The sequence below is a fragment of the Lissotriton helveticus genome, chromosome 10 (genome assembly GCF_964261635.1).
Source record: "Lissotriton helveticus chromosome 10, aLisHel1.1, whole genome shotgun sequence".
NCBI classification, from domain to species: Eukaryota; Metazoa; Chordata; class Amphibia; order Caudata; family Salamandridae; genus Lissotriton; species Lissotriton helveticus.
In genome coordinates, this window is record NC_136071.1 from 725,098,646 (window position 1) to 725,124,064 (window position 25,419).

General features: G+C 42.8%; 1 protein-coding gene across 2 annotated transcripts in view; it reads left to right on the forward strand.

The window, feature by feature from the left end:
* Positions 1 to 25,419, forward strand: part of DYNC2I1 (dynein 2 intermediate chain 1) — a 519,500-nt gene that overhangs the window by 259,376 nt on the left and 234,705 nt on the right. For both annotated transcript variants that reach the window (XM_078663277.1, XM_078663278.1), the window contains 3 exons: positions 1,690 to 1,784; positions 11,173 to 11,302; positions 13,257 to 13,429. In XM_078663277.1, coding sequence (XP_078519403.1) covers positions 1,690 to 1,784; positions 11,173 to 11,302; positions 13,257 to 13,429 — 398 coding nt within the window. The remainder of the gene's footprint in view (positions 1 to 1,689; positions 1,785 to 11,172; positions 11,303 to 13,256; positions 13,430 to 25,419) is intronic.

Below are 25,419 nucleotides of genomic sequence, written 5' to 3' on the forward strand. Positions count from 1 at the left end.
TGGTTCAGGAGGGAGGTTGGAAGGTCTTCAAGACTGGTCGTGCTCCGAATCGCCCTCTGACGTCGTAGGGGACTCATCCAGAGATGGAGGAGGGGACGACCTAGGGCCTGACCCATTGTGTTGATGAGGTTTGACAGCATTAGGCAACTCTATCGGGGAAGGGGTGTTCGCACCCAGAAAAGCCTTCTTCAATCTGGCATCCAAACCCACCCCAGCATCGTTGGGATGCTTGCGCGTCGTGACAGTGGCTGGAGAAGGGTCTGTCTCTAGAGGTCTGGGGCTGACGGCCCAGTGTGCTTCTCCCTCAGTGTGAGGGGTTGTATCTCTGTGCCAATTCCATCAGTTTCTTCTCTAGAGGAACCACTGCATCAGATACTGCTTTAACAATAGAGGCGTCAACCGCGTCACAGAAATAATCTGTGACCGGGAAGTACTCTACCCCTTCCACCTCCTCGTAATAGTCCCTGTATTCCTCCATAGGGTAGAAAATGGGCTTTGCAGCAGTACCAGAAATAGCCAGCGGTTGACACCCACAAGATAAGATGGAGGTCAGGATAATGTGAAGTACCCACTGATATTCACCGAGCATGCAGGTACCGTATAGGGACAAATCACTGCAAAGTTCGCTGGGAAGCAGGCTACCAGCTGTGAAGGTCTGCCTCGTATCGTATAAAAATGGGGTTGAAATGTGAGTCCCCTAGGGCTATGCCCTCCTCAGTGGGAGGGAAGCCGTCAGACAAATCGCCCTTACACTAACAATTGGGCTTTCAAAATGCAGCCTGGACGGTCTGCCCAATAGCAGGAGTCTCTGCTCCCGCAAAAGTCTTAGCCGGAGGAGTGTTAAATTATGGCTCCAAGCTGGTGGGCTGGAATTTAAATCAAGTGCCGTGGGAGGAGGCGCTCGGCTCAGTGGGCCATAGTTCTCAACTCACACTAATGTGATCGATCCGCGAGCGTATGAAGCAGGTGAAGCGTCTATCTAGAGACATTTAGGCAGCGCGCGCTCTCTCGCAGCAGGAGGACCGCCGCGTGCTCAGGCCCCATGACCCTCTGACGAGGGCTAAAACCACCCGCACACGGGAGCGGTCACGAAAGGAGCATTTGAGCGTTCCCGCGGCCGCTAAGAAGGAAGAGGTGTGCGCCTCACTATGGAAGGAAAAAAGAATTAGTGCAAACGCGTACCATCAGAGACACAATTCAATAAATGGAGAAAAAGAACCGAAGTCCCATACTCAACTTTCACAGCTGCGAGCTGCGAAGAAAGAGGGCTACTGACGGGGAGACTAGGAGGATTATTCCCCACGCTGACACCTGATTGGATGTGGACTGTTTATCTGTTGTGGCCTAATTGCTTCCCAAGGGTTTATGGGAAATTAAGTTTGTTCTGGTGTTGTTTAAACTGACATGGCTGCTGAGCAATAAAATGAAGAAAGATGAGCTTAATCCTCGCCTCCAGGTCCTGACATAGAATTTAAAATATGGCCACGGAGATATGTCCACAACATTAGCAGATGTAAAATGTTATAGAAGAATTCTTGCAGGTAGGTTGTGTGACTATAGAATTCCTTTTAATATTTTTCTGAGCCATGATTTATAACTATGCAATACACTTTTTAAAATTGCAAATGGGACTGTTTTAACTTGTTTTGTTCACACTGTTTTTCTGACAAAATATCTCATATTTTATAGGCCCCACTAATAGTGATGGTGAGTTTTCTGATGCTGTTTCAATACCGAAAGTTGACTCTCAGAAGTTAGCAAACTTTCTACGTTCTGCTTGTCAGGTACATTTGTAAAATTCATTTAATTGTGCATTTTTTTGTGTTCATATTTATATTTGCCGAAATTAAGCAACAGGTGAAATTGCATACATTGTGGTATGAAACATTAAGGTATTGCTTCCTTTAGTGTGGTCTGTAAAGAATTACGTTATTTGTTTCAGTGTGAAAATGTTGTATTGACATTCAGTTGAGTGGGCAGTCTTTACATGCAGGTCATTACAACAAAGCCACATTAGTTTTAAATGTCTAAAGCTGAACATTTATCAGTAATAAAATAGTATGAGGCCACACTTTTTTGGAGGGAGGAAGTCTTTATTGGTGTGATTGTTAATTATGCTATGACTTTTGGTATTTCAGAGGCCATTCAATTGTTATTCTTAAAATTTAGAACATTTAGCTCCGAAATAACCAGGACCCCTGGTAATGGTAAATCCAGGGGAGAGAAATAATGCAGATTTGTACAGGTTGTCCAGAAGAGGGACTTGGTCATTTAAAAAAAAAAAGACCAGATACTGATAACATATATTTTCATGTTAGGTTAGCTTGAAGGGGAAGAGCTGAGAGGGGAAGCTAGACCCCATTTGTTGGGTGTCTCCCAGGAGCCAATAAAAGGCCTGTAGCATCTCATAATATTGCCTAAAGAGTTGGTCATTGGTAATGATTTGAAACATAAGGAAGACAATTGATATAGAATATAATTCTAGGGTAAAGTGCAATCTTTTTGTAACAAAGCACTGCACATGGAGAAGATGCATCCAAGGTATGCCTCAATGCAAAACAAAAGATTCTAATACAGTACCATTAACTTTTAATCATTGATCTGGCTGATTGGTGGCTGTAAAGTCTATTTTTTGTTCTCTCCGTGTAGGTTTTGAGAACCATACCTTTGATGTTCAATAGAGGATATAAATACTCGGCTGTGTCATTTGTTACATGTAGTTCTAAGGGAAAGATGGACACAAAATGGTTTCTGGGTGCAGCAGAGGAATTGATAGCCAGAGGCAAACATTTTCAGAACCACCATGCAGAGTTTCGACTAAATCATTCAATCATGAGCCCAAGACCTGGTGTGAGAAATATGTGAATTTCAACAGTTGTCTGTACAGTGGCATTCATCGACATTGCCAAACGTTCAACTATCTTAGTGGACAACAGCAAAGGGAAAGTTTGAACATCTTGGCACGCATAATGTCCTGATAGCTCTCATTGAACTGGTTTGCGGTTACTGCACTAATTGTGTTAACCTGGGCAAGGGTGGTGGTATAAGGGCTTATATTGATACCAACATGGGGCTATAACAAGGTTATTCCCGCGCCTCAGTCTCCAGGAGAGACAGTCCAAGTACCAGATAAGACTCTCCACAATTTAACATACATAAATACTCATGCACACTTTTGAGTGCAGATGATAAAGCACAATTCCTCTTATGCCTAAAGTTCTGTGAAAACAGCCAGTTAGGACAATAGACTATTTTATCCAGCTTTAATTATTCTTGAAGTTGTCAAAAAGATGGGAAGCATTAAACAAAAGTAATGCTGAGATTGTGACTGTTAAAGATTACACCAGTTTTGGTTTGTGCTTTAAGTTATATGTGAAGTAGACCTCCTACATGTAAATCCAATAAAAGATGGCTTTGTCCAACATAAAGGCCTACTCTGATTTTGCAGTAAGTATAGTGATTGTATCCCCTCTCAGTGTTTAGGTGGATTTGATAGCAAAGTATTCTGCTGAGCTGCTCTAAAGTTTTGAGTGCCATCTCATTTTTGATGCTTGGAAGGGTTATTGAAGAAATTTCTGGCACGATCTTGAAGTCCACTAGTAAATTACCAATCATAGTCCTTCAGGTGGAGTTAAGATTAGAATTACTGCAGTTAAAGATTGAGTTAGTCCCCAATATGGGCCTAGTTAAGGTACAGTTTACTATGTAAATAATTTACATAATATAGCTTTAAAATAGCAAACCATGCTTATTTAGCACAGTATACTTTGCGTAAACACTCATTCTCAGTTTGGGGAGTCTAGGGTGCCCCAAAGTGTTGTGGACAAGGACTAACTAAAGGTTTAATCAAAACCTTGAAATATACAGACAAGAATCTGAGCCCTAATTTAAAATGGAGATTAGGGATATAAAATGTCTTTGTCTTTGTATAGCATGTGTTTAGACCCTATTTGGGATGGCTCTGTATTTGGACCACATTAGTTCTCCAGAGAGGCATTAAAACGTTTGGTAGTTAAGGCAATACACACTGCTGTAGGTAGAACAAATACACACTAAGCTAATGCAAAGGCTGTAAATGTGAACTTGTGGTATTGATTATGTGATACACTTCATTCTGCTCTGTAGACATGATGTTATAACCAGACATTGACTTATTGAACTACACTTGAAGAAGTTCAAGATCAACTCTCTCTGGATTGCAATTGATTTTCTTGGGTTTGGCTAGAATAGAGAGGCTATATACGAATCAAGAACATTTGTTAGAGAAGTGCTGTTGAGTTGTTTTTATGCAGTAAATTTTCATTCATTAGAGATGTTGTGCCTGTAAAATATGGTACATGAGTATCTGTATTTATAAGTATGCCATGGTTTTTTATTGATGATTTTCCTACTTTTGCAAAAATTTGTGTATTTTTCAAAGGAGCACTCCGAGTAAAAAAGGTACCTTCTCAAGTGTGTTCCCAATCATGCTTCACCATGGTGAATCCAAAGATATTTACAGTGGGCAAGATGTTTTTTGCGTCCAGCTCTTTGATGTTAAGATCAGTTTATGCTTCAAATAAGTTTGCAAGACATTTCTGCAACCAAACGAAAGTAAGAACCATTGTAGGTTAAACATGAGAACAACAGAACAAAAATGAAAAGACAAAAGTGAGATTTAACAAGTGGGAAAGCACAAAGTGAGAAAATACATAGTAAAAACAAAAATAGTGAAAAAAAGTTAAAAGTAATGGAGATTGGAAAGGAGAGATTTAAGGGTAGAGTTAGGATTAGTAATAGGGTAAGGGAAAATCATTTAGATAGGTGTTGAGTAGTAGTAGGCTAGTTTTAGGGTTAGATTTGAGATTTAGAATAGGGTTAGGCATAGCGATAGTGTAACGGAAAAGTGTGTGAAAGGTTAAGATTTGAATCAGGGGTAGGTACATATTTAGGGTTTGGGAAAAGAAATATTAAAATCAACTAAGCTAGGCTTAGGGTAAGGAATAGTTAGAAGTTTAAGGTTAGATTAGGGTAGCACCATGGTTTACGTCTCTCAGTTGGCAGCTACATTTATCATTTAGGGGAAAATAACAACGTTAATTAGTGTTTCTTTACTCTTGTCTTTCACTTTCTTCCATTCTTACTTTTGGATTTCTCATAAAAGCAACCCATTTTCTTAGTTTGAGGTTCTCACTTTAAGTTTTTCACTGAAGGTTGTATCACATTTTTAATGGTCAACCAGGATTTGTAGGTTGTATGTGTCAATATTGAAAGATTCAAGAACACTCACCTTTCAGCTGCTCAGCCTTCAGCAGTCAAAGACAATGTTCTTAGATGTCTGATGAAACAGAAGTGGGTGCAATGGAGGTATAGTGTGGGAGTGTCATAGCTATCTGCTTTTAATTGGAAGACTAACCTTGCTCAAATCAGTTCTACAGATAGGTTTCCAAGCGACTTCTGTCCACCACAAAAACAAGACCTGATAATTACAAACTGGTTAAAATTAAATTCTTTATTGAAATGGTATTCATTGATTCAGGGACAAAATGTATTGTTTCAGTGACTTATGTGGCTGTAAAGGCTGTATCCTATGCCTTTTGGACTCCTACAATTTTCGGCCAGTGGATTGATCAATTGCTATGTGGGTCCACTTTAGGTGCTTGATATTTACGACTGTTTGCCACCAAAACATAAGAATTCCCACATTCATAGTTGGCTTTGGCTGCAAACCATAATATCAGGCTATGGGAAACATGCAGTAAATGTCTGTACAAAATGGTTCTTCCCCATATGGTTACCTTTGTCCATCTGGTTGACGCAAGTCTGTTTATTGCTGTCTGTATGGTACTGCCTCAGTGACCCCACCCTATTGGTGACTGATGTACTGCAGCAGTAACACTCCACATCATGCCACATATTGTCTGCTCTATAACTGTACACAATCTTCTCCATTGTCTTTGTTTTGTGCTGGGCCTTGCCCAGCAACCAAGAGAGTTTGCCTGAGATAGTTTGATTTCATAATGTCAGTCAACATAGCCTGCCAGTTGAATCCAGCCCCTTTCCTGCCTTATTGGAAGCCTGGGAATATGATATCTTCATTATTTGAAGGAGAGACTGAAATTTGATGAAAGTGTAAGCTTCCTGCCTTTGCCCACAGAATAAGATACATGGTGACCCCTATGCATCTGAACAGTTGTACATTGTCTCGATTTTGAGGAGCATAAGGCATTATTCCAGAATTATATCACAAATAGGACTGGGCCTTTCACAATTTCCCTCAAGACCAATAACTTGACTAGAACTCTGAAATAAGGCCAGCTACCTTCACCTGCCTAGAAGAAGAGGTTGGGTTGATGTACTTCATGGAAAGGAATAGACCTCTCACTTCAAGGGCAAGTAACATTGCTAACCAACTGAAGCCAGTGTTGATTTTGCCTGGAGGAAGTGAGCTTCCCACAATCCATGAGTACCTAGCTGGAGAGAACTAGTGTAATTTTATATTGAATGGCAAATTGCTGACCTGTCATCATTGAATACCATTCAACACACACACACACACACACTTACTCACTTTCACTCCATCTCCATCTCCATCGAAGAAAGTCGGATAGTAAAGACCCCAGTTATTGGAAACTGCAAAGAGTTTACAGGGGAGGTCTTACAGTCTGCTTCTCCACCTGGTGTACAGGCAAATTGGCTGTGCAGGTAAATTGACCTATGCCTTGAAATATAGTTAGGTGCCTCCAACCATTAGTTTGCTTACAGCCCTATATAAATGGGCAGAGTTGCCATCAACTGTAGTTGTTGATACATGTAGGCCAGCAGATCCATGTACTATGCTGGTCAAAGTAATCAAAAACATGGCAGAGAGCATTAGATCTTGCATTTAGAAGCCCATAAACACATTCTAAAAGCCCTCGTTTGATTGGGAAACGGGGTGTCCCTCACAATGTAGCGGATGTCCCTCAAAATGTAATTTGATGTACCACAGGTTCCTCAAACCTCAAAATTCACCACCACAGTTGGTCTTCATTTTCCTGGCTTTCTATAGTATGTCTTAGGAATGCGGGTCCCCATGACCTTTGTTAATGAAGGTAAAGACTTCGGTAGTCCTTAACAATGACTCCTGTCTCTAATTTCATATAGGACCAACACAGTTTTTGGACATTTGTGCAAACACACATCTTCAACTAAAGTAAACAATTCAATGAAGCAAAACAAAGAGGGTGTCGTACTGGGGACACATCTATAGTGGACTGTGAATACTCCTGTTGCTATAGATTATTTTCCTTCTTCTTTTTTTGTTTTGAGATCCTCACCTATGATGGTGCAGGATTGTACAGCTCATGAATCAAGCCACCAATGGTGAATAAGTATATGTGATAATTATAGATATTTCCTCCATTTATTTGTGTTACTCATGTGTTTGACATCATTTTTAAAAAGCCGTCCTGTACTACTTTCCTCTGTCTCAACAATCAAGGTTTTTACTCTTTCAATGCAAAGAAAAACATGTAAAGGAAAAAATGTTTTTGTTTTCTTTGAAATTTGTGCATTCAATAGAGTAGTGTATAAATTAGAGGAACTGTAACAGGGACTTCACAAATTATACATACACCTAATTTGTGATTGTAGTCCACCCCATTGTATAATATTTTGAAGCAATCTAGCTAACTATCGTGTGGTTGAAATTTCTTTAAATTTGTGGTTATAGAATTATTATTTTTTTAAACCTTTATTTTTCATTTTTGATTTACAACAATCAGGAATTTAGCACTATAGCGGTACATTGTTATGCTTTTCATTGTACAACAATGCAATATTGTAATGAACATGGCAGAACGTATAGCATCAGTATAAACAATCTAGATGTCAGAGCATTACAAAATCATTACGAGCCAGATCACACGTCTCGGGATCAACAATCTGAGCATCGTCCCATCTACAGGCATAACCCCACATGCGTAATCCTTGATCCGGAGGCACCCCCGAGAACTGCAAGGCACATAAGTATGAATAAAGTGTACAACATTAACAGAAATATCCGTCCCACAGACCGTGCACTCAGCCCACCCCCTCCGGAACAATGCCACTCTCAACCAGTGTATCAGAGTCTCTGTTTTTTTCAGCTATATAATCTCTATGAGGGCCCCAGATGTCTTTAGGACGTGAGGAACTGGGCATCAGAGATGCATAAACTTCACACTTCACATTACAGTACGCTAGTGTGGGTCCTTGTTTCCTGCCCCACATTAATGCTATCTCTCATTTTGCCAACAGGAACCCAAGCGCCGCAAACCTCCTCACTTTCTTAGGGAAGTTAACCATGTAGCCAAGGGGTGCAATTTCCGGGGTGGGGGTCAAAGACAGGGAGATCATGACTCCCAGTGTGGCAGGCACCTGTTCCCAAAACAGCTGCAGTCTGGGACAAGTCCAGGTCAAATGTGCAAAATCTGCATGAGGGGCAGAGCATTTCCAACAATTGTGTGGCCTAGATGGGTCTATTCTGTGCGACCAGGCGGGTGTGTGCTACATTCTTCGAAGAAATTTAAAATGCAGAAGTTTGTGTCTGCTGTTAAGGGATACCTCCTTCGTGACTCTGCAACACTGTTCCCTTTGGTCGTCCGAAATGGGATGGCCCAAGTCATGCTCCCACGCAGTGCAAATTTTAACATCAGTGAAGGCGCGGGCTAAGACGCATACCTTGTACATTTTCGATACTAAATGAGCGCCCTATACACTCTCAATAACTAACGTTAAAGGAGCAGCAGATTCGGGCGCAATGGAGAAGGAGGGAAAAGTGGCTCTCAGCATAGAATGCATACACCAACAAAGGACCAGTTTTAAATTGCAGACCGCGGTGTAAGTTACGCTCCTGAAAGTGTCTGATCAGAGGGTCCATTGCTAAAATAAATAATAAAGGGGACAAGGGTCCGCCCTGTCTTGTACCGAGAGTCAAGTGAAATGGTTGGGAAATCGTTCCGTTAAGAAGCAGCCTGGCAGAGGGCCCAGTGTATAAAAGGGTGGTGGTGGAAACAAAACCCTCGGGCATACCCATGCGACGCATCACCAAAATAAAAAAAGGCCATTCTAAGGAATCGGAGGCCTTTTAGGCATCAGGCAATACCGCAGCTGCTGGAATCTCGGGGTCAATCCTATAAATCACCTCAAGCATGGCCCGTAGATTTAGCGAAGTGGAGCGATGGGGGACAAGCCCAGACTGGGCCGGAGATATAATGTATTCCGTTAATAAAGAAAGACGGATTGCGATCACCTTGGCCAATATTTTATAATCCAGGTTCAATAGTGAAAGGGTTCAATAGTGAAAGGGGCCTATACGAGCCGCATAACGAAGGATCTTTACCCGGTTTAGGGAGCAGGATGATGACGGCTTCTCCAAAGGTGGGTGGGAGAATACCCTTCTCTAGCGCTTCTGCATAAACGTCTATTAAATGCGGAACCAAGATATCTATGTAAGCTTTATAAAATTCCGTGGGGACAACCCATCCAGACCTGGCGCGGACGAACCACGGAGCGCCTCAATGGCCTCTACAATGTTTTCATGGGATATGGGAACAGCAAGAAATTCTTGCATGTATTTCTCAAGATGGACTAGCGCAATTTCAGTGAGATAGTCTTCCTGAGCACGGAGATCACTACTTATCCTAGAGGTGTATAGGGTTTTAAAATGGGACAGGAATGTGTCGCAAATCTCCGGAATGGAATACACCAACTGGTCATCTGGACCCATTATTTCTGTTATATAAGCTTTACTATGAGGGGGCGGAGGATATGTGCTAATATTCTGCCAGGGCGCTCACCCTCTCCGTACCTCCTGGCCGTGTGGTGCTTACCCAGAAATAATAGTTCCCTCTCTGCAGCGTCACGGAATTCTACCATCAAAGCCAAACGCCGAGTCTCCCCTTCAGCGGAGGCGTGCTTAAGTAAGTTCGAATCCAAGGCCGCTATTTCCCTCTCAAGGCGAGATAATGTATTACGCAGGCCCTTCAGGACGTCTGCATTTTTGGCGATACAAACCCCCCGAATGTATGGTTTAAATCCCTCCCACACTACCCCTGTATCCACGACCCTGTATTGATGTCAAAATAGTCTTCTATGGCAACTCTCACCAATTCGAGAAACACCTGATCTTGTATTCTTGCTGGGTCCCTGCCAGTGGGCCCCGAATTTCAACATAGTAAATGTCCCTTCTACTCCTTCGTTCCAGAAACCTCTCAACCACTGCACCACTCGGTGATCACAAACACTGTCCAAGCATCTACTTTTACTATCTTTTTAGCCTTGTAGATTGTTTTGCTGAACTCCAATACCAGGTTTTCACAACCTGGTATATATAGATGCAGATTTGCACTTATATATGGAGTCATTTCAGCTGGAGTTGGAGGGGGATTGGTAGTTCAAAAGGATTAAGCAGTAGTAAATCATGTCAGCAAAACTTAAAATTGTAAGATTTCCTTGGTCTACTTTATGTCTCAGTTCTGCACAAAATGTTTGTTGGATTGCTCTTGGGTTGAAGCGAGCTTCTAGCAAATGTGATTGCCTTTCTAGAATGAAGCTGATTTGGATTAATTTCCTATCCAGTCTGAGTGGCTGATGGTTTGGAATTTCTAAGGAAATCCTTTCCTGATTCTTTGTCAAAATTCCAGCCTTGCTTATTTTACTGTTTGCATGATATATAATATTTCCCTTAATTGGTAGTGATGAATAGAGCTAGTAATTGTAGAAGACACCAGAGAGTTCATAAAATGCAAAAACTCATCATGAAATGTGTAATATGGCTTTGACGTGGGTAGTTTAGGTAAACACCTCTGCAGAGCCAAATCAGGAAAAATAGAAGCCTCCTTTATTTCTTTTAATGCAGGAATGAGTGACTATTTAGAAATCCCACTGAGCAGCTTAAGCTCTTAGACATCAAACTTGATAACTGCTCAAACCTTTTGCCCCTTTGAAACGTCAGTGTTACTTATGACTCTAAAGCTCTACATATTAATTTTTTTGTTTGATTCATATTATGTTTTATTATTAATGTTATTTGTGTGCATTTGGATATTCATCATTTCCCTTAAACAAATCTAAAACACATAGGATATAAAATGGTGTATGTTTAGTTTAGTGCTTGAGCGTATACTCATTATATATTTTTTCTTAAAAGTTGTAATCCTGTTTTTAAAGGTGGTTGCTGTGTTGCTGGAAGAAAATCAAGCTGAGAAACAATCAAGTTGGAAACTTCGATCTCAAGAAGCTAGTCTTTCTATTAGTGATGGTTGCTTTCAGTTAAACACAAACCTACCATTCTTGCGTGGTAAACTGACTTTTCTTCCTGCCTTTGATAATTAACAATTTAAGAACACATGGATTTTAATATCAGATTTGATCAAAATTACATATTTGTATACTGGCCATGTTATTCTTTTTGTGAATGGTCTTAATGGCTATGACCCTAAAATAAGAAATTTTTCTAAATTATAGTATTCCTTTTGGTGAAAATAGGGCCTAATTACAATGTCGGTCGGAAAGCCTCCGACGACATTGTAGGTTTAAACTCCGACCGACTTATTCCAATGATGGTGGTCGGAGTTTAAGCCGGCTAGGAAATCCGACTCTGTTCCGAAAAGTGCAAGGAGCCCGTCGGCCAGTCGGAAAGGCCTCATAATCCCTTAAGGATGGCGTTTTCTTCATTGGGATTATGATGGCACTTTCCGACAGCAGGTCCATGTTGGCCTTTCCGACATGGAACTACTGTCATAAAGTGTCTTTGGGGGTCCTACCAGGGCCCCTTTCCCACTGGCCCTCCACATATGGCAACTAGGGGGCCCCTGGGATGCTCCCCTTCACCTCCCTGCACCATGTGGCAGGCACTGGGACGTGCCTGCCACAAGGTGCAGGGATGTGTAAAAATGCAAAATTTCAATGGGAGCTTGTGTTGCGGGCGGGTTTGGTCAGATGCACAAGCTCCCATTGAAAAATTGAAGTTTTGGACCGCACCATGTGCGTTCGCTTCCGAATTGCGGTCTCGGAACCACTGACCAGAGGGCTGTCGGTTCCCCATCGCAGCGATGTCGGTCGGAGGCAACTCCGAATGACATCGTAATCAGGGCCATAATGTTTAAATGTTAACGTTTATTGAAAGATAAATTAGTGGTGAAATGATAGTATTTTTTGGGAAAAAGATATATAATGTTTAAATGTTAGCAATTATTGAAAGATAAATTCCTGATGACATGGTAGGTCAAATACTGTGATTGTGTTCTGACATTTGTTTTAGGGGGTTTAACTAATAATTATTCAAAATATTATTTGTGGTCTTATATAGAATTTAATGGATGTGAGACATTTGCCAGAAAGCAGCAGATATCAAGTCTGCCTTTTATAGAGTGTATAGCGTTCCTTAAGACACTAAATTGGGAGTACAAGGACATTCACCACTTTTGAAAGATGTCTCTCACATGCCAAACACTTATTAAGTCATTTTTCTCGTAAAAATGAATTGGTTTTACCTTCTGCTTTTTGTCAAAACACTTAGGGCCTGATTACGAGTTTGGTGGTCTGTCCTTTCGCCGCTCTGCCTAACCTATGGCCAGGTCGCCCTCCAGATAACTAGTGATTCTGTTGTCTGGCGGGCTTTTTATTAACGTTCCCATGGCGGTGCCCTAAAAATGGGCACCACATTGGGAACGCCAAAAACAGTTTCCGCACTGCATGGACTGTTAAGTCCATGGGGTGCAGGAGCTGGGATGCATGCACCCAGGGGGGCACATGTTGTGGCCCCCTGCATGCACCTCATGGCGCAGAAGCAACAGGGGCCCTGCAGAACCCCCTTTCTTTCCTCTCAACCACGGTTTTCATGGAGGAGGAACCACCATGAAAATTGTGGCGCAGAGGAATCTTGTAAAATGCTTGGCGGGACTGCGATGGCCCTGCCAAGCATTTTGCTGCCTCCGGAGTTCTGCAACACCGCCAGGGAACGGTGGTTACTTGGCGACTGCGGCGGGTCAATGGCGGTCCGACTGCCCTAATTGTAATAGGGCAGTTGGAAGACCGCCATCGACGCGCCCCCACTAGTTTGGTGGTCCGTGGGTCATCACACTCTTAATTAGGCCCTTAGATTTCAGTATGCTTATTAACGAAGGGTATTGTATTTCTAGTTTGAATCTCTTGTGGATAAATAACATCTGATATCAAAATGGTTTGAAATTGTGTTTCTTTTTTGAGGAATACAATTCATAAATAATAATTGTATTTTTGTATCCTATTAGATCGAAAAGTATGTTGCTTACACTTTTCTCAAGTTCAAAGGCATGTATTGATATCAGTACATGGGTTGCCTGCAAATCCAGGTGCTGTTAGACTGGATTACAAATACATCCTCTGTGTATGGAATATATGGGAGCCATCAACACCACTCAAGCTTTTAGTTTGTGAATCAGAGGTATTGTTTTCAAATTTGTGCTTTTGGTGACTGTAGATTTTTTTAAATATATTAGTATTTTAAAATTGCAGATTTCCGTTAACTGTAAATTAAGTACAAGTATAAGTATGAATAAAGGTCATTCAAGTACTGTTGAAGTGTCAGACCCTATTTGCAGGGCTTTCTTGCAGATAAGGGCTACTGAGTCCCAACTGATGATTTAGGTTGTTTGCCAGTAGTATCATGCGGTCTGTCATAGTATGGCTCTGTCAACTGAGCTAAGCACAACTGTTTCTGCACTTGACTATCAGGTTAGTGAGGGCAAGCAGTCATAGGCTTCTCCGTGAGGCAAAGGGAGACACAAACTTATAACTTTTTTATTTTTTATTTTTTTATTAGCATTTTCAATACCGTATACAACAACAAAGCAAACTCAATGTTGCCAGTCAATATACATTTGCAATAATGAGACACTGCTTGAACTGTCCTAACTGCACTTCTGGGCTATCGGACCACCGTTGAGAGCTGGGTCACGCTGAATCATAGACAGGACCTTTTCATCAGCTGCCTGTCGGTCCCCCCGCTGCCGCTCACCCTAAACAACTAGCGGCCGCCGAGCGGGGGGACTACTACTTCCAGAAGCCCTTGCGGGATTGTACCGCGTAGCCACGCCCACTACCGCGCCTGGAGGCGCATTAAATACCAGCACTCCCTCCGCGTCGCGGGACGGCGTGGGCGAAGCCCGGGCAAAGGGCGGGCCGTCTGTGCCGTCAGGGACTGCAGGAGGCTGGGCTGGGCCTGCCCTCTTTCATTCTACATAACAAAAGAGAAATTGCCAGTACTGATAACACCCCAGTAACATAAATTCAAACACAGTACTTGAGAAAATATTCAAGACTGAATGCTAGTTAATAGCTTTTATTCTTATTTCTGATTTCATCAAAAGATACTTTTTCATTTTGTGAGAACAAACATGTAAAAAAACAATTTACTGACCAAAATCAGAACTGGGGATGAACATTCATCATATCACTCATATCACAACCATACGGTAAACAATCATTCAAGGGGAGAAGGGGAGCACTAAATAAGAGAGCTACAACATTTATCAAAACATACAATATTTACAATATAATACAATACCATACAAAAACCAGAAAAGCCAGTGTCTGCAAAACACTTAGAAAATACTTTCTTCTGATACACAATCAATTTTAACGTACATTCCTATAGTTAAGTATAAAAAATACTTCTTGGATCTTTTTGGGAAAAGGATAATGTACAAAAATTAGTGATAAGCAACAATTATCATAACATTCACGCTTATCACTAAAGCAGACAGTAAGATGGCTAGGGCCTACGCGTTTCGAATCCCAATGACTTGTGGGGATTCTCTTCAGGGCCTTTGGGATTTTCTACAAAATTGAAAAGAGAAAGAGAAAGGGGAAAAAATTAGAAACAACTCAGACAGGTAAAGTTAATTGTAGTCACAAGATCAACATCAGTCACCTGCACTCAGTGTCCACCCAGAATTTCTCAGACAAGGCTGTACACTAACAACTGACTAATGCAAGGTGTTTTAGAGAGTCTTAAAAATACCGCAAGCGGAGTAATCCATGGAGGGCTTTACTCACATTCTGTATTTTGGAGAATGAATAGTCTCAAGGTGGGGATTGGTTGATACCGTTGAACGGTGGTAGACCTATAAGCGAAATTGAAATTTATTAAGGAAAGGGCGGGATTGTATATTAAATTTGAAGTGCTGCCCGTTTAAGAGAGAATCTCACCTAGTAAAATGGTGTAGGAGAACGCGTCTCTAAAGGCTGTCCGTTTATTGTCACTGGACGTGTCTTTAGGAAAATAAAGAAACGCAACACTCAGTATAACCTTATAAAGCGTTAGCATGATCTCAAAACATGGTCGAAAAACATCAGATATCACTCATTACCAAAAAGCGTTGTTCTACGAAGAGATAAAGTAGCACTTGTTCGCGGAAACCGTCTGAAAACAGGGAGGCTTTCAACGCGTAGCTCATCTAAAAAAACAGTGAATACCATTAACCACCAGCACACTTTCTCCGTGAGGAAGTAAATTAAAGCGGGGGCGGCAGCTTACCGGCACAACAAGTCAGCTACGTGTGGTCACGATAGGTACGGCACACGGTTGTTTTAAGTTCAAGACGCCTGTGGGCTGGAGTGGAAAATGAAGCGTGTAAGAGTCAATTACATTAACAGAGCCGCAGTAGACAAACGCGTGAAACGCGTTAGTTAGTTTGTGCTCAGACATAGCGTGGCATAAGGGATTAATACAACTCAGGGCTTACCGGCACATCTTTGTTCAACGCGGTCAGCGGTAGATTTTAAACTAGGGAAAAATAAGTAAAAGCCAGAGTAAGAAACTCATTTTAACTGTCTAAACAGAGCGTGACTTAGCAGATTACCAGTTTAGAGTACTTACTAGTTTTAAACGAGTCGAGTTTTCAAAAAGGCAGCGTCCAAGACAGCACTCTCCCGCGTCTCCTGCGCAGTAGCAGGCTCTGGTTAAACTGCTCTGCCTATATACCTGGCTGATGAGCATAGGAGCCGCCCATTCGGTGGCCAGGGTTACATGAGAATACTGGGCTGGATCCAAAAAGAGCTACGGATCGGAGTTTCAAAAATAAGCGAACAACACAAGTGTTTGCCTGAATACATTTCGTCACAGGACTGGGGAATGGGTTAATTATAGGACCTTTACAATTTGAAGATTTCACTCAATTCATTGAGTCCAGATACTGCTGTATCGAACTTCACGATAAGGAAAGCTTCACGTTTTGATAATGTCAAATTTAAATCGCCACCTCTGGGATTTCGCTCTATCTTTGAGATTACTGTCCACTTGAGGTCACTCACAGAATGCTGCAATCGCGTCCAATGTTGCACCACGGGGGCATTTTCAACTTTCCTGTTGATCCTTGATTTATGTTGCGAGATCCGTTGACGGATCTCTTGGTTGGTTTTGCCAATATATAGCAATTGACATGGGCATATAATGCCATATACCACATATTTGCTCTTACAGTTACTCATCGTGTCATGTTTCCATGACACTCCGTTATGCTGGAACAAAGAACCTTCAATGGTTGATTCACAGCATAAACAGTTTCCACATTTGTGGTGTCCAAGAATGGGTGGCATCCCCATCATTTGGCGTAACGTTTGTGGTTTGGCAATGGGCATGGCAGCTCGAACAATATGGTTTGCAATATTATTTTCTTTCTTGAAGGCAAATAGTGGTTCATTTGCTAGACTAGCATCGAGATTCTTGACCAATTCTAGACCTGGATCATCCTGAACTTGAATCAGTAAGCCCCGTTCTCTTCACCTCAACCCCATTTTTGACTCTATGGACAGCCAATGCTAAATGACTATATTTTCATTTTGACATTTACGTAGCAGACTAGAGCGGCTTTCTTGTAATTTCTTGTGAAACCTGGTTATAGTATGTCTACGTGAGCACCAAAAGATAAACCCTCTACACTAGGGGGCCCGATCAAAGGACCCCTAGATAAATACTTTACAAGGGCAACTATAAAGTTAGACCGAGAAATCGCGCTAGCTGAGCGTCGCGCCGAGCGCCGGCTATCAGTCGAACTCTTAAAAGATAAACCCTCATCCCTCGTTCAAATACACTCAGCTATTGCACCACAAAACAATAACCTATCAGAAAATACGGACTTAGAGCTATGCAGTATGGAGAGCATTCCCCTAATTCTGCAAGATAGGTCCCTTACATCATCAACCAATAATATAAGCAACGATTCCAACATAAATGATCTATCCTCTCTATCTAACTCATTAATAGAGTTGGAAGCAGCCTTAGAGTCAAATATGATCGTTTCACCTCCTCTATCTAACTTATTAGTAGATCTGGAAGTAGCCTCAGGGACAAATATAATCGTTTCACCTCTCCTATCTATTTCACTAGTAGATTTGGAAGTAGTCCCAGAGACGCTTTCCCCGAAAGTAGTTAGTGTTCAAAAAGATAATACACATAGTAAAAGGTATCAAGGAGCCCAACGACCACCTTCTAAAAAAAGAAGGAAGAAGGCGGGGACAGAAAAGGGGGTAAATGTTTAAAAACACCTTTACCATCAGCAGACTTATCGAGGGAGGTACCAATAGATCCATTGAGGGATGTACCATTAGGGCCCATACCAGGCCTACTCTCCGAAGGTATGTCCTTAAAAGGGCTAATGGAGGCTACGGAATCCCTCTTAAAATCTCTTCTGCTACCGCTTACAGAGAGAGTCAAAAGGCTGGGTGATCAAATTAACCGTTTATTGGAAGTTACCACCTCCAATGAAGAGGTCCCTAAACAAATTAACTCCCAGGTCACCCACCCGTTAACTAAATGTCCAGCACAGAGAACAACCAGGCCCCAAGCGGACAACTCTACACCCAAATCAGTGATTCTCCAGACCGCTCCTCCTACATCGGAGCTGTCACAACATCAACACAGAGAGAAATCTAAAATAGGCCCCTCGAAATCCCCCACTCCTAAAACTATAGCTCCAACTAAGGCACCCAAAAGGCATACGGCACAATCTAATAGCAGAAATTATGTAGACCTACCCCCTGAAGCATCATTCTGACCGGAGTTCCAGTTGTGGCAGAAGGAAGTATAGAAACCTACACTAGCCTTAAAAACAAAGCCATTTATTGGTTATGTAATAACAGACCTCTCCCACCACACTTAAATGGAGATATAGTGTCTGTTAGACGATGTAATTGGGTGGGTCCCCGACCAAAAGATATCGAAGGGGACATTGTGATAATTAATTTCAGGGATCATAGAGTTGTAACGCATATTAGTGATTGGTTCCCAGGGAGAGATGAGGGTAGTGTTTCATCTCGCATTCTGAGCTATTTCTATCCTAAAGCTCTGATGACCCCTCTAAATTTTCCATCAACCCTGAATAGACTCAATCCTCTCCAATTCCCCTTTCACAATTTTCAACTCACAGCGCCAAGATACGAAGCCAACAATGTCCCACCTTTTTTCCCACCCCAACGTCCCAATAGGCCCTTTCTCCCTTCGGCTAATACACACCATCACACAAATCCAAATGGGCATTGGAATATTCCATTATATAATCCATTTGATCCACTCTCTGGCTTAGATGATAATGAATGACTGGCGTTACCTGATTCCCAACTAGAATGTACCCAACCGTTTAATCGTAAAATAATCAATGAAGCTACCACTGTAACATCCACCCCCATTACTAGGGCATTTGAGCCCCCACAAGTAACATCTGGGAAAAAATGTTTACCACAACCAGATTTGCCTCCTAGTTTAGGGGCATCTCCTGTGCTCTTGAAGTCTGCTAACAGTGAAGAAAAAGGGGCCGTTTCCATGAAACCTGTACAAATATCGGAATCTTTACCCCACTTAGTTCTTAATTGGAACGTGGCAGGCCTGGCAATTAAAACTGGTTTCCAACCATGGTTGGAATTAGTGAATAATTACACCATCCTTTGTTTCCAGGAAACATGAGCATTAAATCCTGTCCATCTCCTTGGGTTTCAGACCTTCCATTCACCAGCTTTAACAAGCCCCCAGGGGAGAAACGGGGGCGGTTTATGTGTGTATGTTAGTATCTCCAGTGGACTCACTGTGTTGAAACACATTCCCTCTGAATTCTATCAGATTGTTATGATCAGATGGGGTATCTCTGTCAATCTGATTTTAATAAATTTTTATAATAATGTGCCCTTAGAAAACCTATCTCGAATCATAGATGAATTGAGCCACACGATTATCACTCTAAAAGAATCTGAAGGCGGGGAGTGTGTCCTTGTTTGGTTGGGTGATTTCAATTGTAATATCTGCCAGCACGGCCCGAAGGGACTTTGCGGCCTCGGGTCCCTGTTGGATGATACTCCGAATCATTTCACCCATTCTAAAACGGGGGATATTTGAAATAATTTTCTTTTTTATTTTAACTTGTCATATATTAACGACTTATGCTCACCACCCCTACCTTTTCAGCCAACGTTTCATGGGAGGGGCTGTAACACTGTGATAGATTTTACTCTCTTCGCCAAAACACACGCCCATTTACTGTCATCATGGAAAACCTTAGATGATATTTATGGCAACCAGTATGGAATCTCATTTACTATAAACAAGCCCCTACATAAGCAGGCACTTAGGGATATCTGTCCCATCTATCAACAACCTATTTCCCTTGGGTACACCAACGGTTACACCCTTAAATGGGATAAGGTTAATCCTGCTGGGCTTCTTGATAAATTATTGATGTCAAGAAAGGAAGAGATTGACATATGCTTATCTCCTTTGGAAGATCCCTTGACAATCTTGGATTCGTTTTCAAGGATTCAAGCATCCTTAAAGCATCTACTCTGCCGTCAGTTCAGGTCAGGCCCTAACAAACCTAAAGGGTGGTTTGATAAGAGCTGTACATCTGCGTTAAAATCTCTAAAAAAGGTCTTACACGCCATACCTAGATCCCGATGTGAGGTCCGACAGGCTAGACATCTGTATCGCCGTGCAATTAAAAATAGGGAGAAAACCCTGAAGCATGAGGCCTGGCAAGCATTGATATCCGCCTCAGGAAACAGAGACCCAACTGCCTTTTGGAAGGCTGTAAATGCTTCCTCTGCCCGGAATAAAAATTCTGAGCCGATAGATATAGCTATAAATGGGGATACTTGGGTGGCTCACTTCCAAAATCTGTATGACAACCCACTACCCATTGAATTAACTGCCCGGGCTCTTTGCGCGTCTCGCGATAATAGTAGATCTTGCATGGGAACCCTCCCATTGGATATTGTTTTTACATGTGAGGAGGTCGCTTTGGCTATAAGGGACAGTCCACCAGGCAAGGCACCGGGCCCGGATGCGATACCTATTGATGTTTTTAAAGCTGAAATCAATCTCTGGGCCCCATTATTAACCATTGTGATGAATTGTGCCAACACTCATGGACTTATCGCAACGTGGTCAGAGGCGATAGTTGTCCCCATATTTAAAAAGGGGGACAGGCATGATCCATCTTGCTACCGCCCGATTTCCCTTCTTGATATCTTAATGAAGGTAGCAGGCCGCAAAATTCTAAAGCGTGTCCAACAATGGACTGAGGAGGGTAATATGTTATCTATCCTCCAGTATGGCTTGCGCCCTGGTATGGGAACGGTTGAGCAGAGTCTAAATTTTTACTTTTTAATTTCTAAGTATACCCAAGCCAAGAAAGGGAACCTTTTTATTACTTTTATTGATTTGAGTTCAGCCTTCGATTGTGTTGACCATAATCAGCTATGGTCCACACTTGAGGACCTGGGCATGGAACTTTCAATTGTTAACTTTATTAAAGAATTATACAGAGATGCTGGGGCGAGGGTGCGCTTTGAACAACGAGGGGGGTGCTCGTCAAGATTTTCCATCAAGAGGGGGGTGAGACAGGGGTGCATTTTAGCGCCCCTACTCTTCTCCCTCTATATTAATTCTATTGGCGACCACCTTAAGGGTTTTCAGTATGACTACCCCTCAGTCCGGGGCAACCCCGTCCCCATCCTCTTGTATGCAGACGACGCCGCCATCATGTCGCAAACCAGGTTGGGCTTACAGAGGGCTGTCTCAAAGTTTACACTTTTTATGAGGGAAAAGGGACTAAAGGTGAACATATCAAAAACGTTTTCCATGTCCTGTGGCCGTGGAACAAAGAAAGCACCTTGTCCCATTTTCATCGAGGGTAGAAGGGTAGAGACAACAGACCAATTCCCCTATCTTGGGATCTCGTTTGACAGGAAGTTCTCCTGGCATACAGCAATTAAGGCTAGAAAATTAGCATTCTCAAGGGTGATTGGAGCTTTGCAGAACTTTGCGGCCAAAATTGGGGGTAGACCCGTCAAGGAGTTGATTTTAATATATAAAGCTAAATGTGTATCCACTGCCACTTATGGCTCTGGCATCTGGGGGATTGATACCTCAACCTCTATTCAGCAATCTGAAAATTGCTTTCTTAGATACCTTCTGGGGGTTCCTAAATCCTCAGCTAGCTATCCTATACACATAGAATTGGGTCTCCCCTATATCTCCGATATTATAAAGACCGAGCCGATCCTGCTACGGCATAAGCTGTGGGTTACTCCCGAGACAGCCTTTAATCGCAGTATAATTTCAGACTGCCTAAACCTTGATGGTATAAGGCAAATTAAAGGTCTGTCTTATGTGGAAACAATGTTGACCGAGATTGGTCATCCCGAGTTTTTTAAGAACCCATCTACCATGGAAAGAATGCCTAGGAAAGCCCTGCGAAAAGTGGCAATGGACCATTTAGCGAATAAAAGATGGTCTATAGAAAAACTCAAACAATCTGTTTTGGCTTATCAGCAAATCACCTCCGAACCGGGACTCCAACTGTACCTTGCAAGTGACCTTAATTGTTACATCAGAATGCTTCTCTCAAGGTTTAGATTGGGATCTTTTTATCGTTTAATTACCTTCCCAGCCTGTAATGACTGGTCGAGAGATTTACCGCCCTTTCCCTGTGATGATCTCGCCCCCCAAACTAATATGCATAGTATTTTATTCTGTAAATTTTATGAAGTTCCAAGAAAGATCCTACTTAAACCAATTTTTAAGGAATGGGGCCTCCGGTCTTGTAGAAATGCTTTTCTTAGACTGCAACGACTAGAAAATATGGAAGTGGTCGGCACCCTAACAACATTTTTGAAACTCTTGGTAAAGTTTAGGAATTCGATGTAACATATGATATATATTCATGTATCTTGGACCTTTTTAACTTTTTAGATTTTAATGTATATGTTTCCTTTTGGCTTGTTACCCTATTGTTATTCTATGCTTTTAATGCACTTGGCACTTTGAGATTATACCTCTGTTTTTGAAATATATGGTGTACTCGTGATGGTAACGCAACTGGCACTTTGTGATATATACTTGTTTTTAACAATTTGTTTTTAACAATGCTGCTTTTATGATATTACTTTGAATATCGAAATAAAGCTTTTTTGAATTTGAATTTGAATTTGGATCCAAGTGCAGACATTGTATGATCGTTTGAAACAGAAATCATAGCATAACGTTGTGTCATCATCGGGAACACATTACATACAGTCAAAGAGCTGCATTTGTCCGCAGTTCGTATTTCAGCAGTTCATCAATTCACATAACAGAAGCCTCAGCAGAGTACAGAGTAAAAATTACCAGAAGTGTAAGCCAGTTACCCGAGCCCCACCCTACACATCCCACCCAACAGGAAGCCCCCACTCAGCCCGACGCTCATTTCAATGCAGCACGTAGTCAATAAAAGACCCGCTCAGTCGCCAACTCTTCCATTAGACCCACTGTCACATTGATTCTCCCGTTGCCACTGGAGGAACGGTTCCCAGATGTCACGTGGTCTGGAGGTGGGCGGCATCAACTCCCAAAAGGTGCCCAATTGTGTGTGCCCATACGTAACATCAGCCAGCCAGCCCTTTACTGACGGTGCTCTCCGCCTCCCCCAATGCACTACCACCTGTCGCTTAGCATACAACAATAGCATAGCGTGTAATTTCCTGAATTTGGGCACAGTGTGTTTCACATATCCCAGGATCGCTATCACAGGGGACGGGGCGTCGGCTCGCCCCACAATCTTGTTAATTGACTCAAACACCGATGACCAATAGTCCACCAGTTTTTCACATGACCATGCCATGTGCAGAAACGTAGCAGGGGAATGCCTACATCTCCAGCAACAATCCTCCTCCCGGAGCCCCATTCTGTGTAAGCTTACCGGCGTCCTATAGAATCGGTGCAGATATTTGAAATGGATCAAACGCAGCCTGTAATTAGGGGACAGTTCAGTGAGTTGCCCACAACAAAAGGACCACTGCTCCTCAGTAAGCGGGAGGTCTAGCTCATCGTTCCATTTTTGCAGGGCTGTGATCTGTACTATGGGTGCACTGTTCTGAATTTGCCTGTATATTCTAGTTATCAATTTACGTGGAGAAGCGGAGCTCACTATAATTTCTAGCGCTTGAAATGCTGGAGGAGCCAGCGGAATTCACTGCTCATCACCCGGCAGGCCGATTTCAGTCTATGGTACAGAAACAGGTCCGAGAAAGGAACCTCTCGTCCCTCCTCTGCCACAGGAGGGGGCGTGAATTCATCATTGGGAAACAAATCAGCAAACGTGTGAAGGCCCAGCCTTTGTTGCACTGCCTTACCAATTCCTCCCTCAATGCAGGGCAATAGGGGATTCTGTACCAAGGACAACAATGGTGCATACAGTATCGGCACACCTGCCCTTTTCCTCAGCTCGTCCCACGCCCACTTTAACGTCTCAGCTGTGTCAACCTCCCCTCTCGGACGCCTTGCCTTCGCACAGACTGCCACCTGAAGCGGGACTGGTGCCATATTATCATGCTCTACAGCTACATGTGGTTGGAATGGGGTGGGGTGCACCCAAAAATATAAAAACTGAGCCTGAGCGCATAGTGCATATAGGTGCATGTCTGGGGCCCCCAAGCCGCCCTGTTGCAAAGGCAGCGACAGCACATCCCAGGCAGCTCTGGCCTGCCCACCCGCCCACACCAATGTTACGAGCTGTGATTTCAACGTAGCAAAATAATGGGACGTCAGTGGGATCGGGACATTCACAAAAAGGTACAAAAATTTGGGTAATACGATCATTTTTACCAAGGCGATCCGCCCAGTCAGAGATAGGGGTAGCCCCGCCCACAACTTCACTTTACCTTCGAGCCAAGTCATAGCACGCCCATAGTTCATATTCCAGAGTTCTTGAAAATTCCTGCTTATACAAATCCCCAAGTATTTCACCTCATCTTCCTCCCACCTCAAAGGTAACTCAGAGACAACTACAGGGTGCTGTCTGTCAAGGGGAACACAACTTACTTGGACCAGTTTATGCAGACACCTGCCAGCCCCCCAAACCGGATAAACTCACGCAAAACCGGATACAAATTGACCTCGGGATCCACAAGATACAGGGTCACATCATCCGCATATAGTGATATTAACAGGCTGCAGGAGGTAAAACCAATTCCCCGCGCAGTGTGGTGTTGCCGTATACGGGCCGCTAGGGGTTCCATCGCTATAGCAAATAACAGCGGGGAAAGGGGACATCCCTTCCGCGTGCCCCGCCAGATGGGGAAGGGATCAGATATCATTCCGTTTACCTGTATTCTGGCGCTAGGGGCAGTGTATAACAGACAAATCTTACTGATGAAAAGAGGGCTAAATTCCATATTAGCAAGGATCGTGAACAGATATGGCCATTCCAGGGTGTCGAGGGCTTTCGTGGCGTCCAGAAACACCACAGCTGCATGCACACTCGGGTGTAGATAGTGCAATGTAGAGAAAATGGTACGCAAATTATGTGACGTTGCTCGTCCCGGGATAAACCCCGATTGATCGCGGAGAGCTACGAGGGGCAACAAAGGCTGCAATCGGTCAGCCAAAAATGTTGGCATCAACAATAATCAACGAGAGAGGTCTGTAAGAGTCAAGTTCCTCCTCTGCTTTGCCCGGTTTAAGCAATGTAACGATTAAGGCCTCTCTCATCGACCCAGGCAGTTTGCCCACTTCTAACGCTTCTTCGTACACCGCCAGCAGTCTGGGTGCAAGCACCTCCACATAGGTTTTGTAAAAGACAGTAGTTAGTCCATCAGGGCCTGGCGCTTTATTTGGGGGCATGCTTTTTATCGCACATTGCTACCTCTTCAGTTGTGATCGGGAGGTCCATATATTTCATGTACGTATCATTAAACCAAGCTAGTTCAAAAAAATTCAAGAAAGGACACCAACCCCTCCGGGCAATCACTCAAGGTGGCGGTATATAAGTTGGAATAGAATCCAGAGAACGTTCTTAATATCTCATCTTGCCCTCTCACCATCTTACCGAACATGTCTTTTATCTCGTGTATGTGTGTCGCCGACCTGGAAGGCCTCATCATGTTTGCCAACGTGAGCCCTGGTCTGTC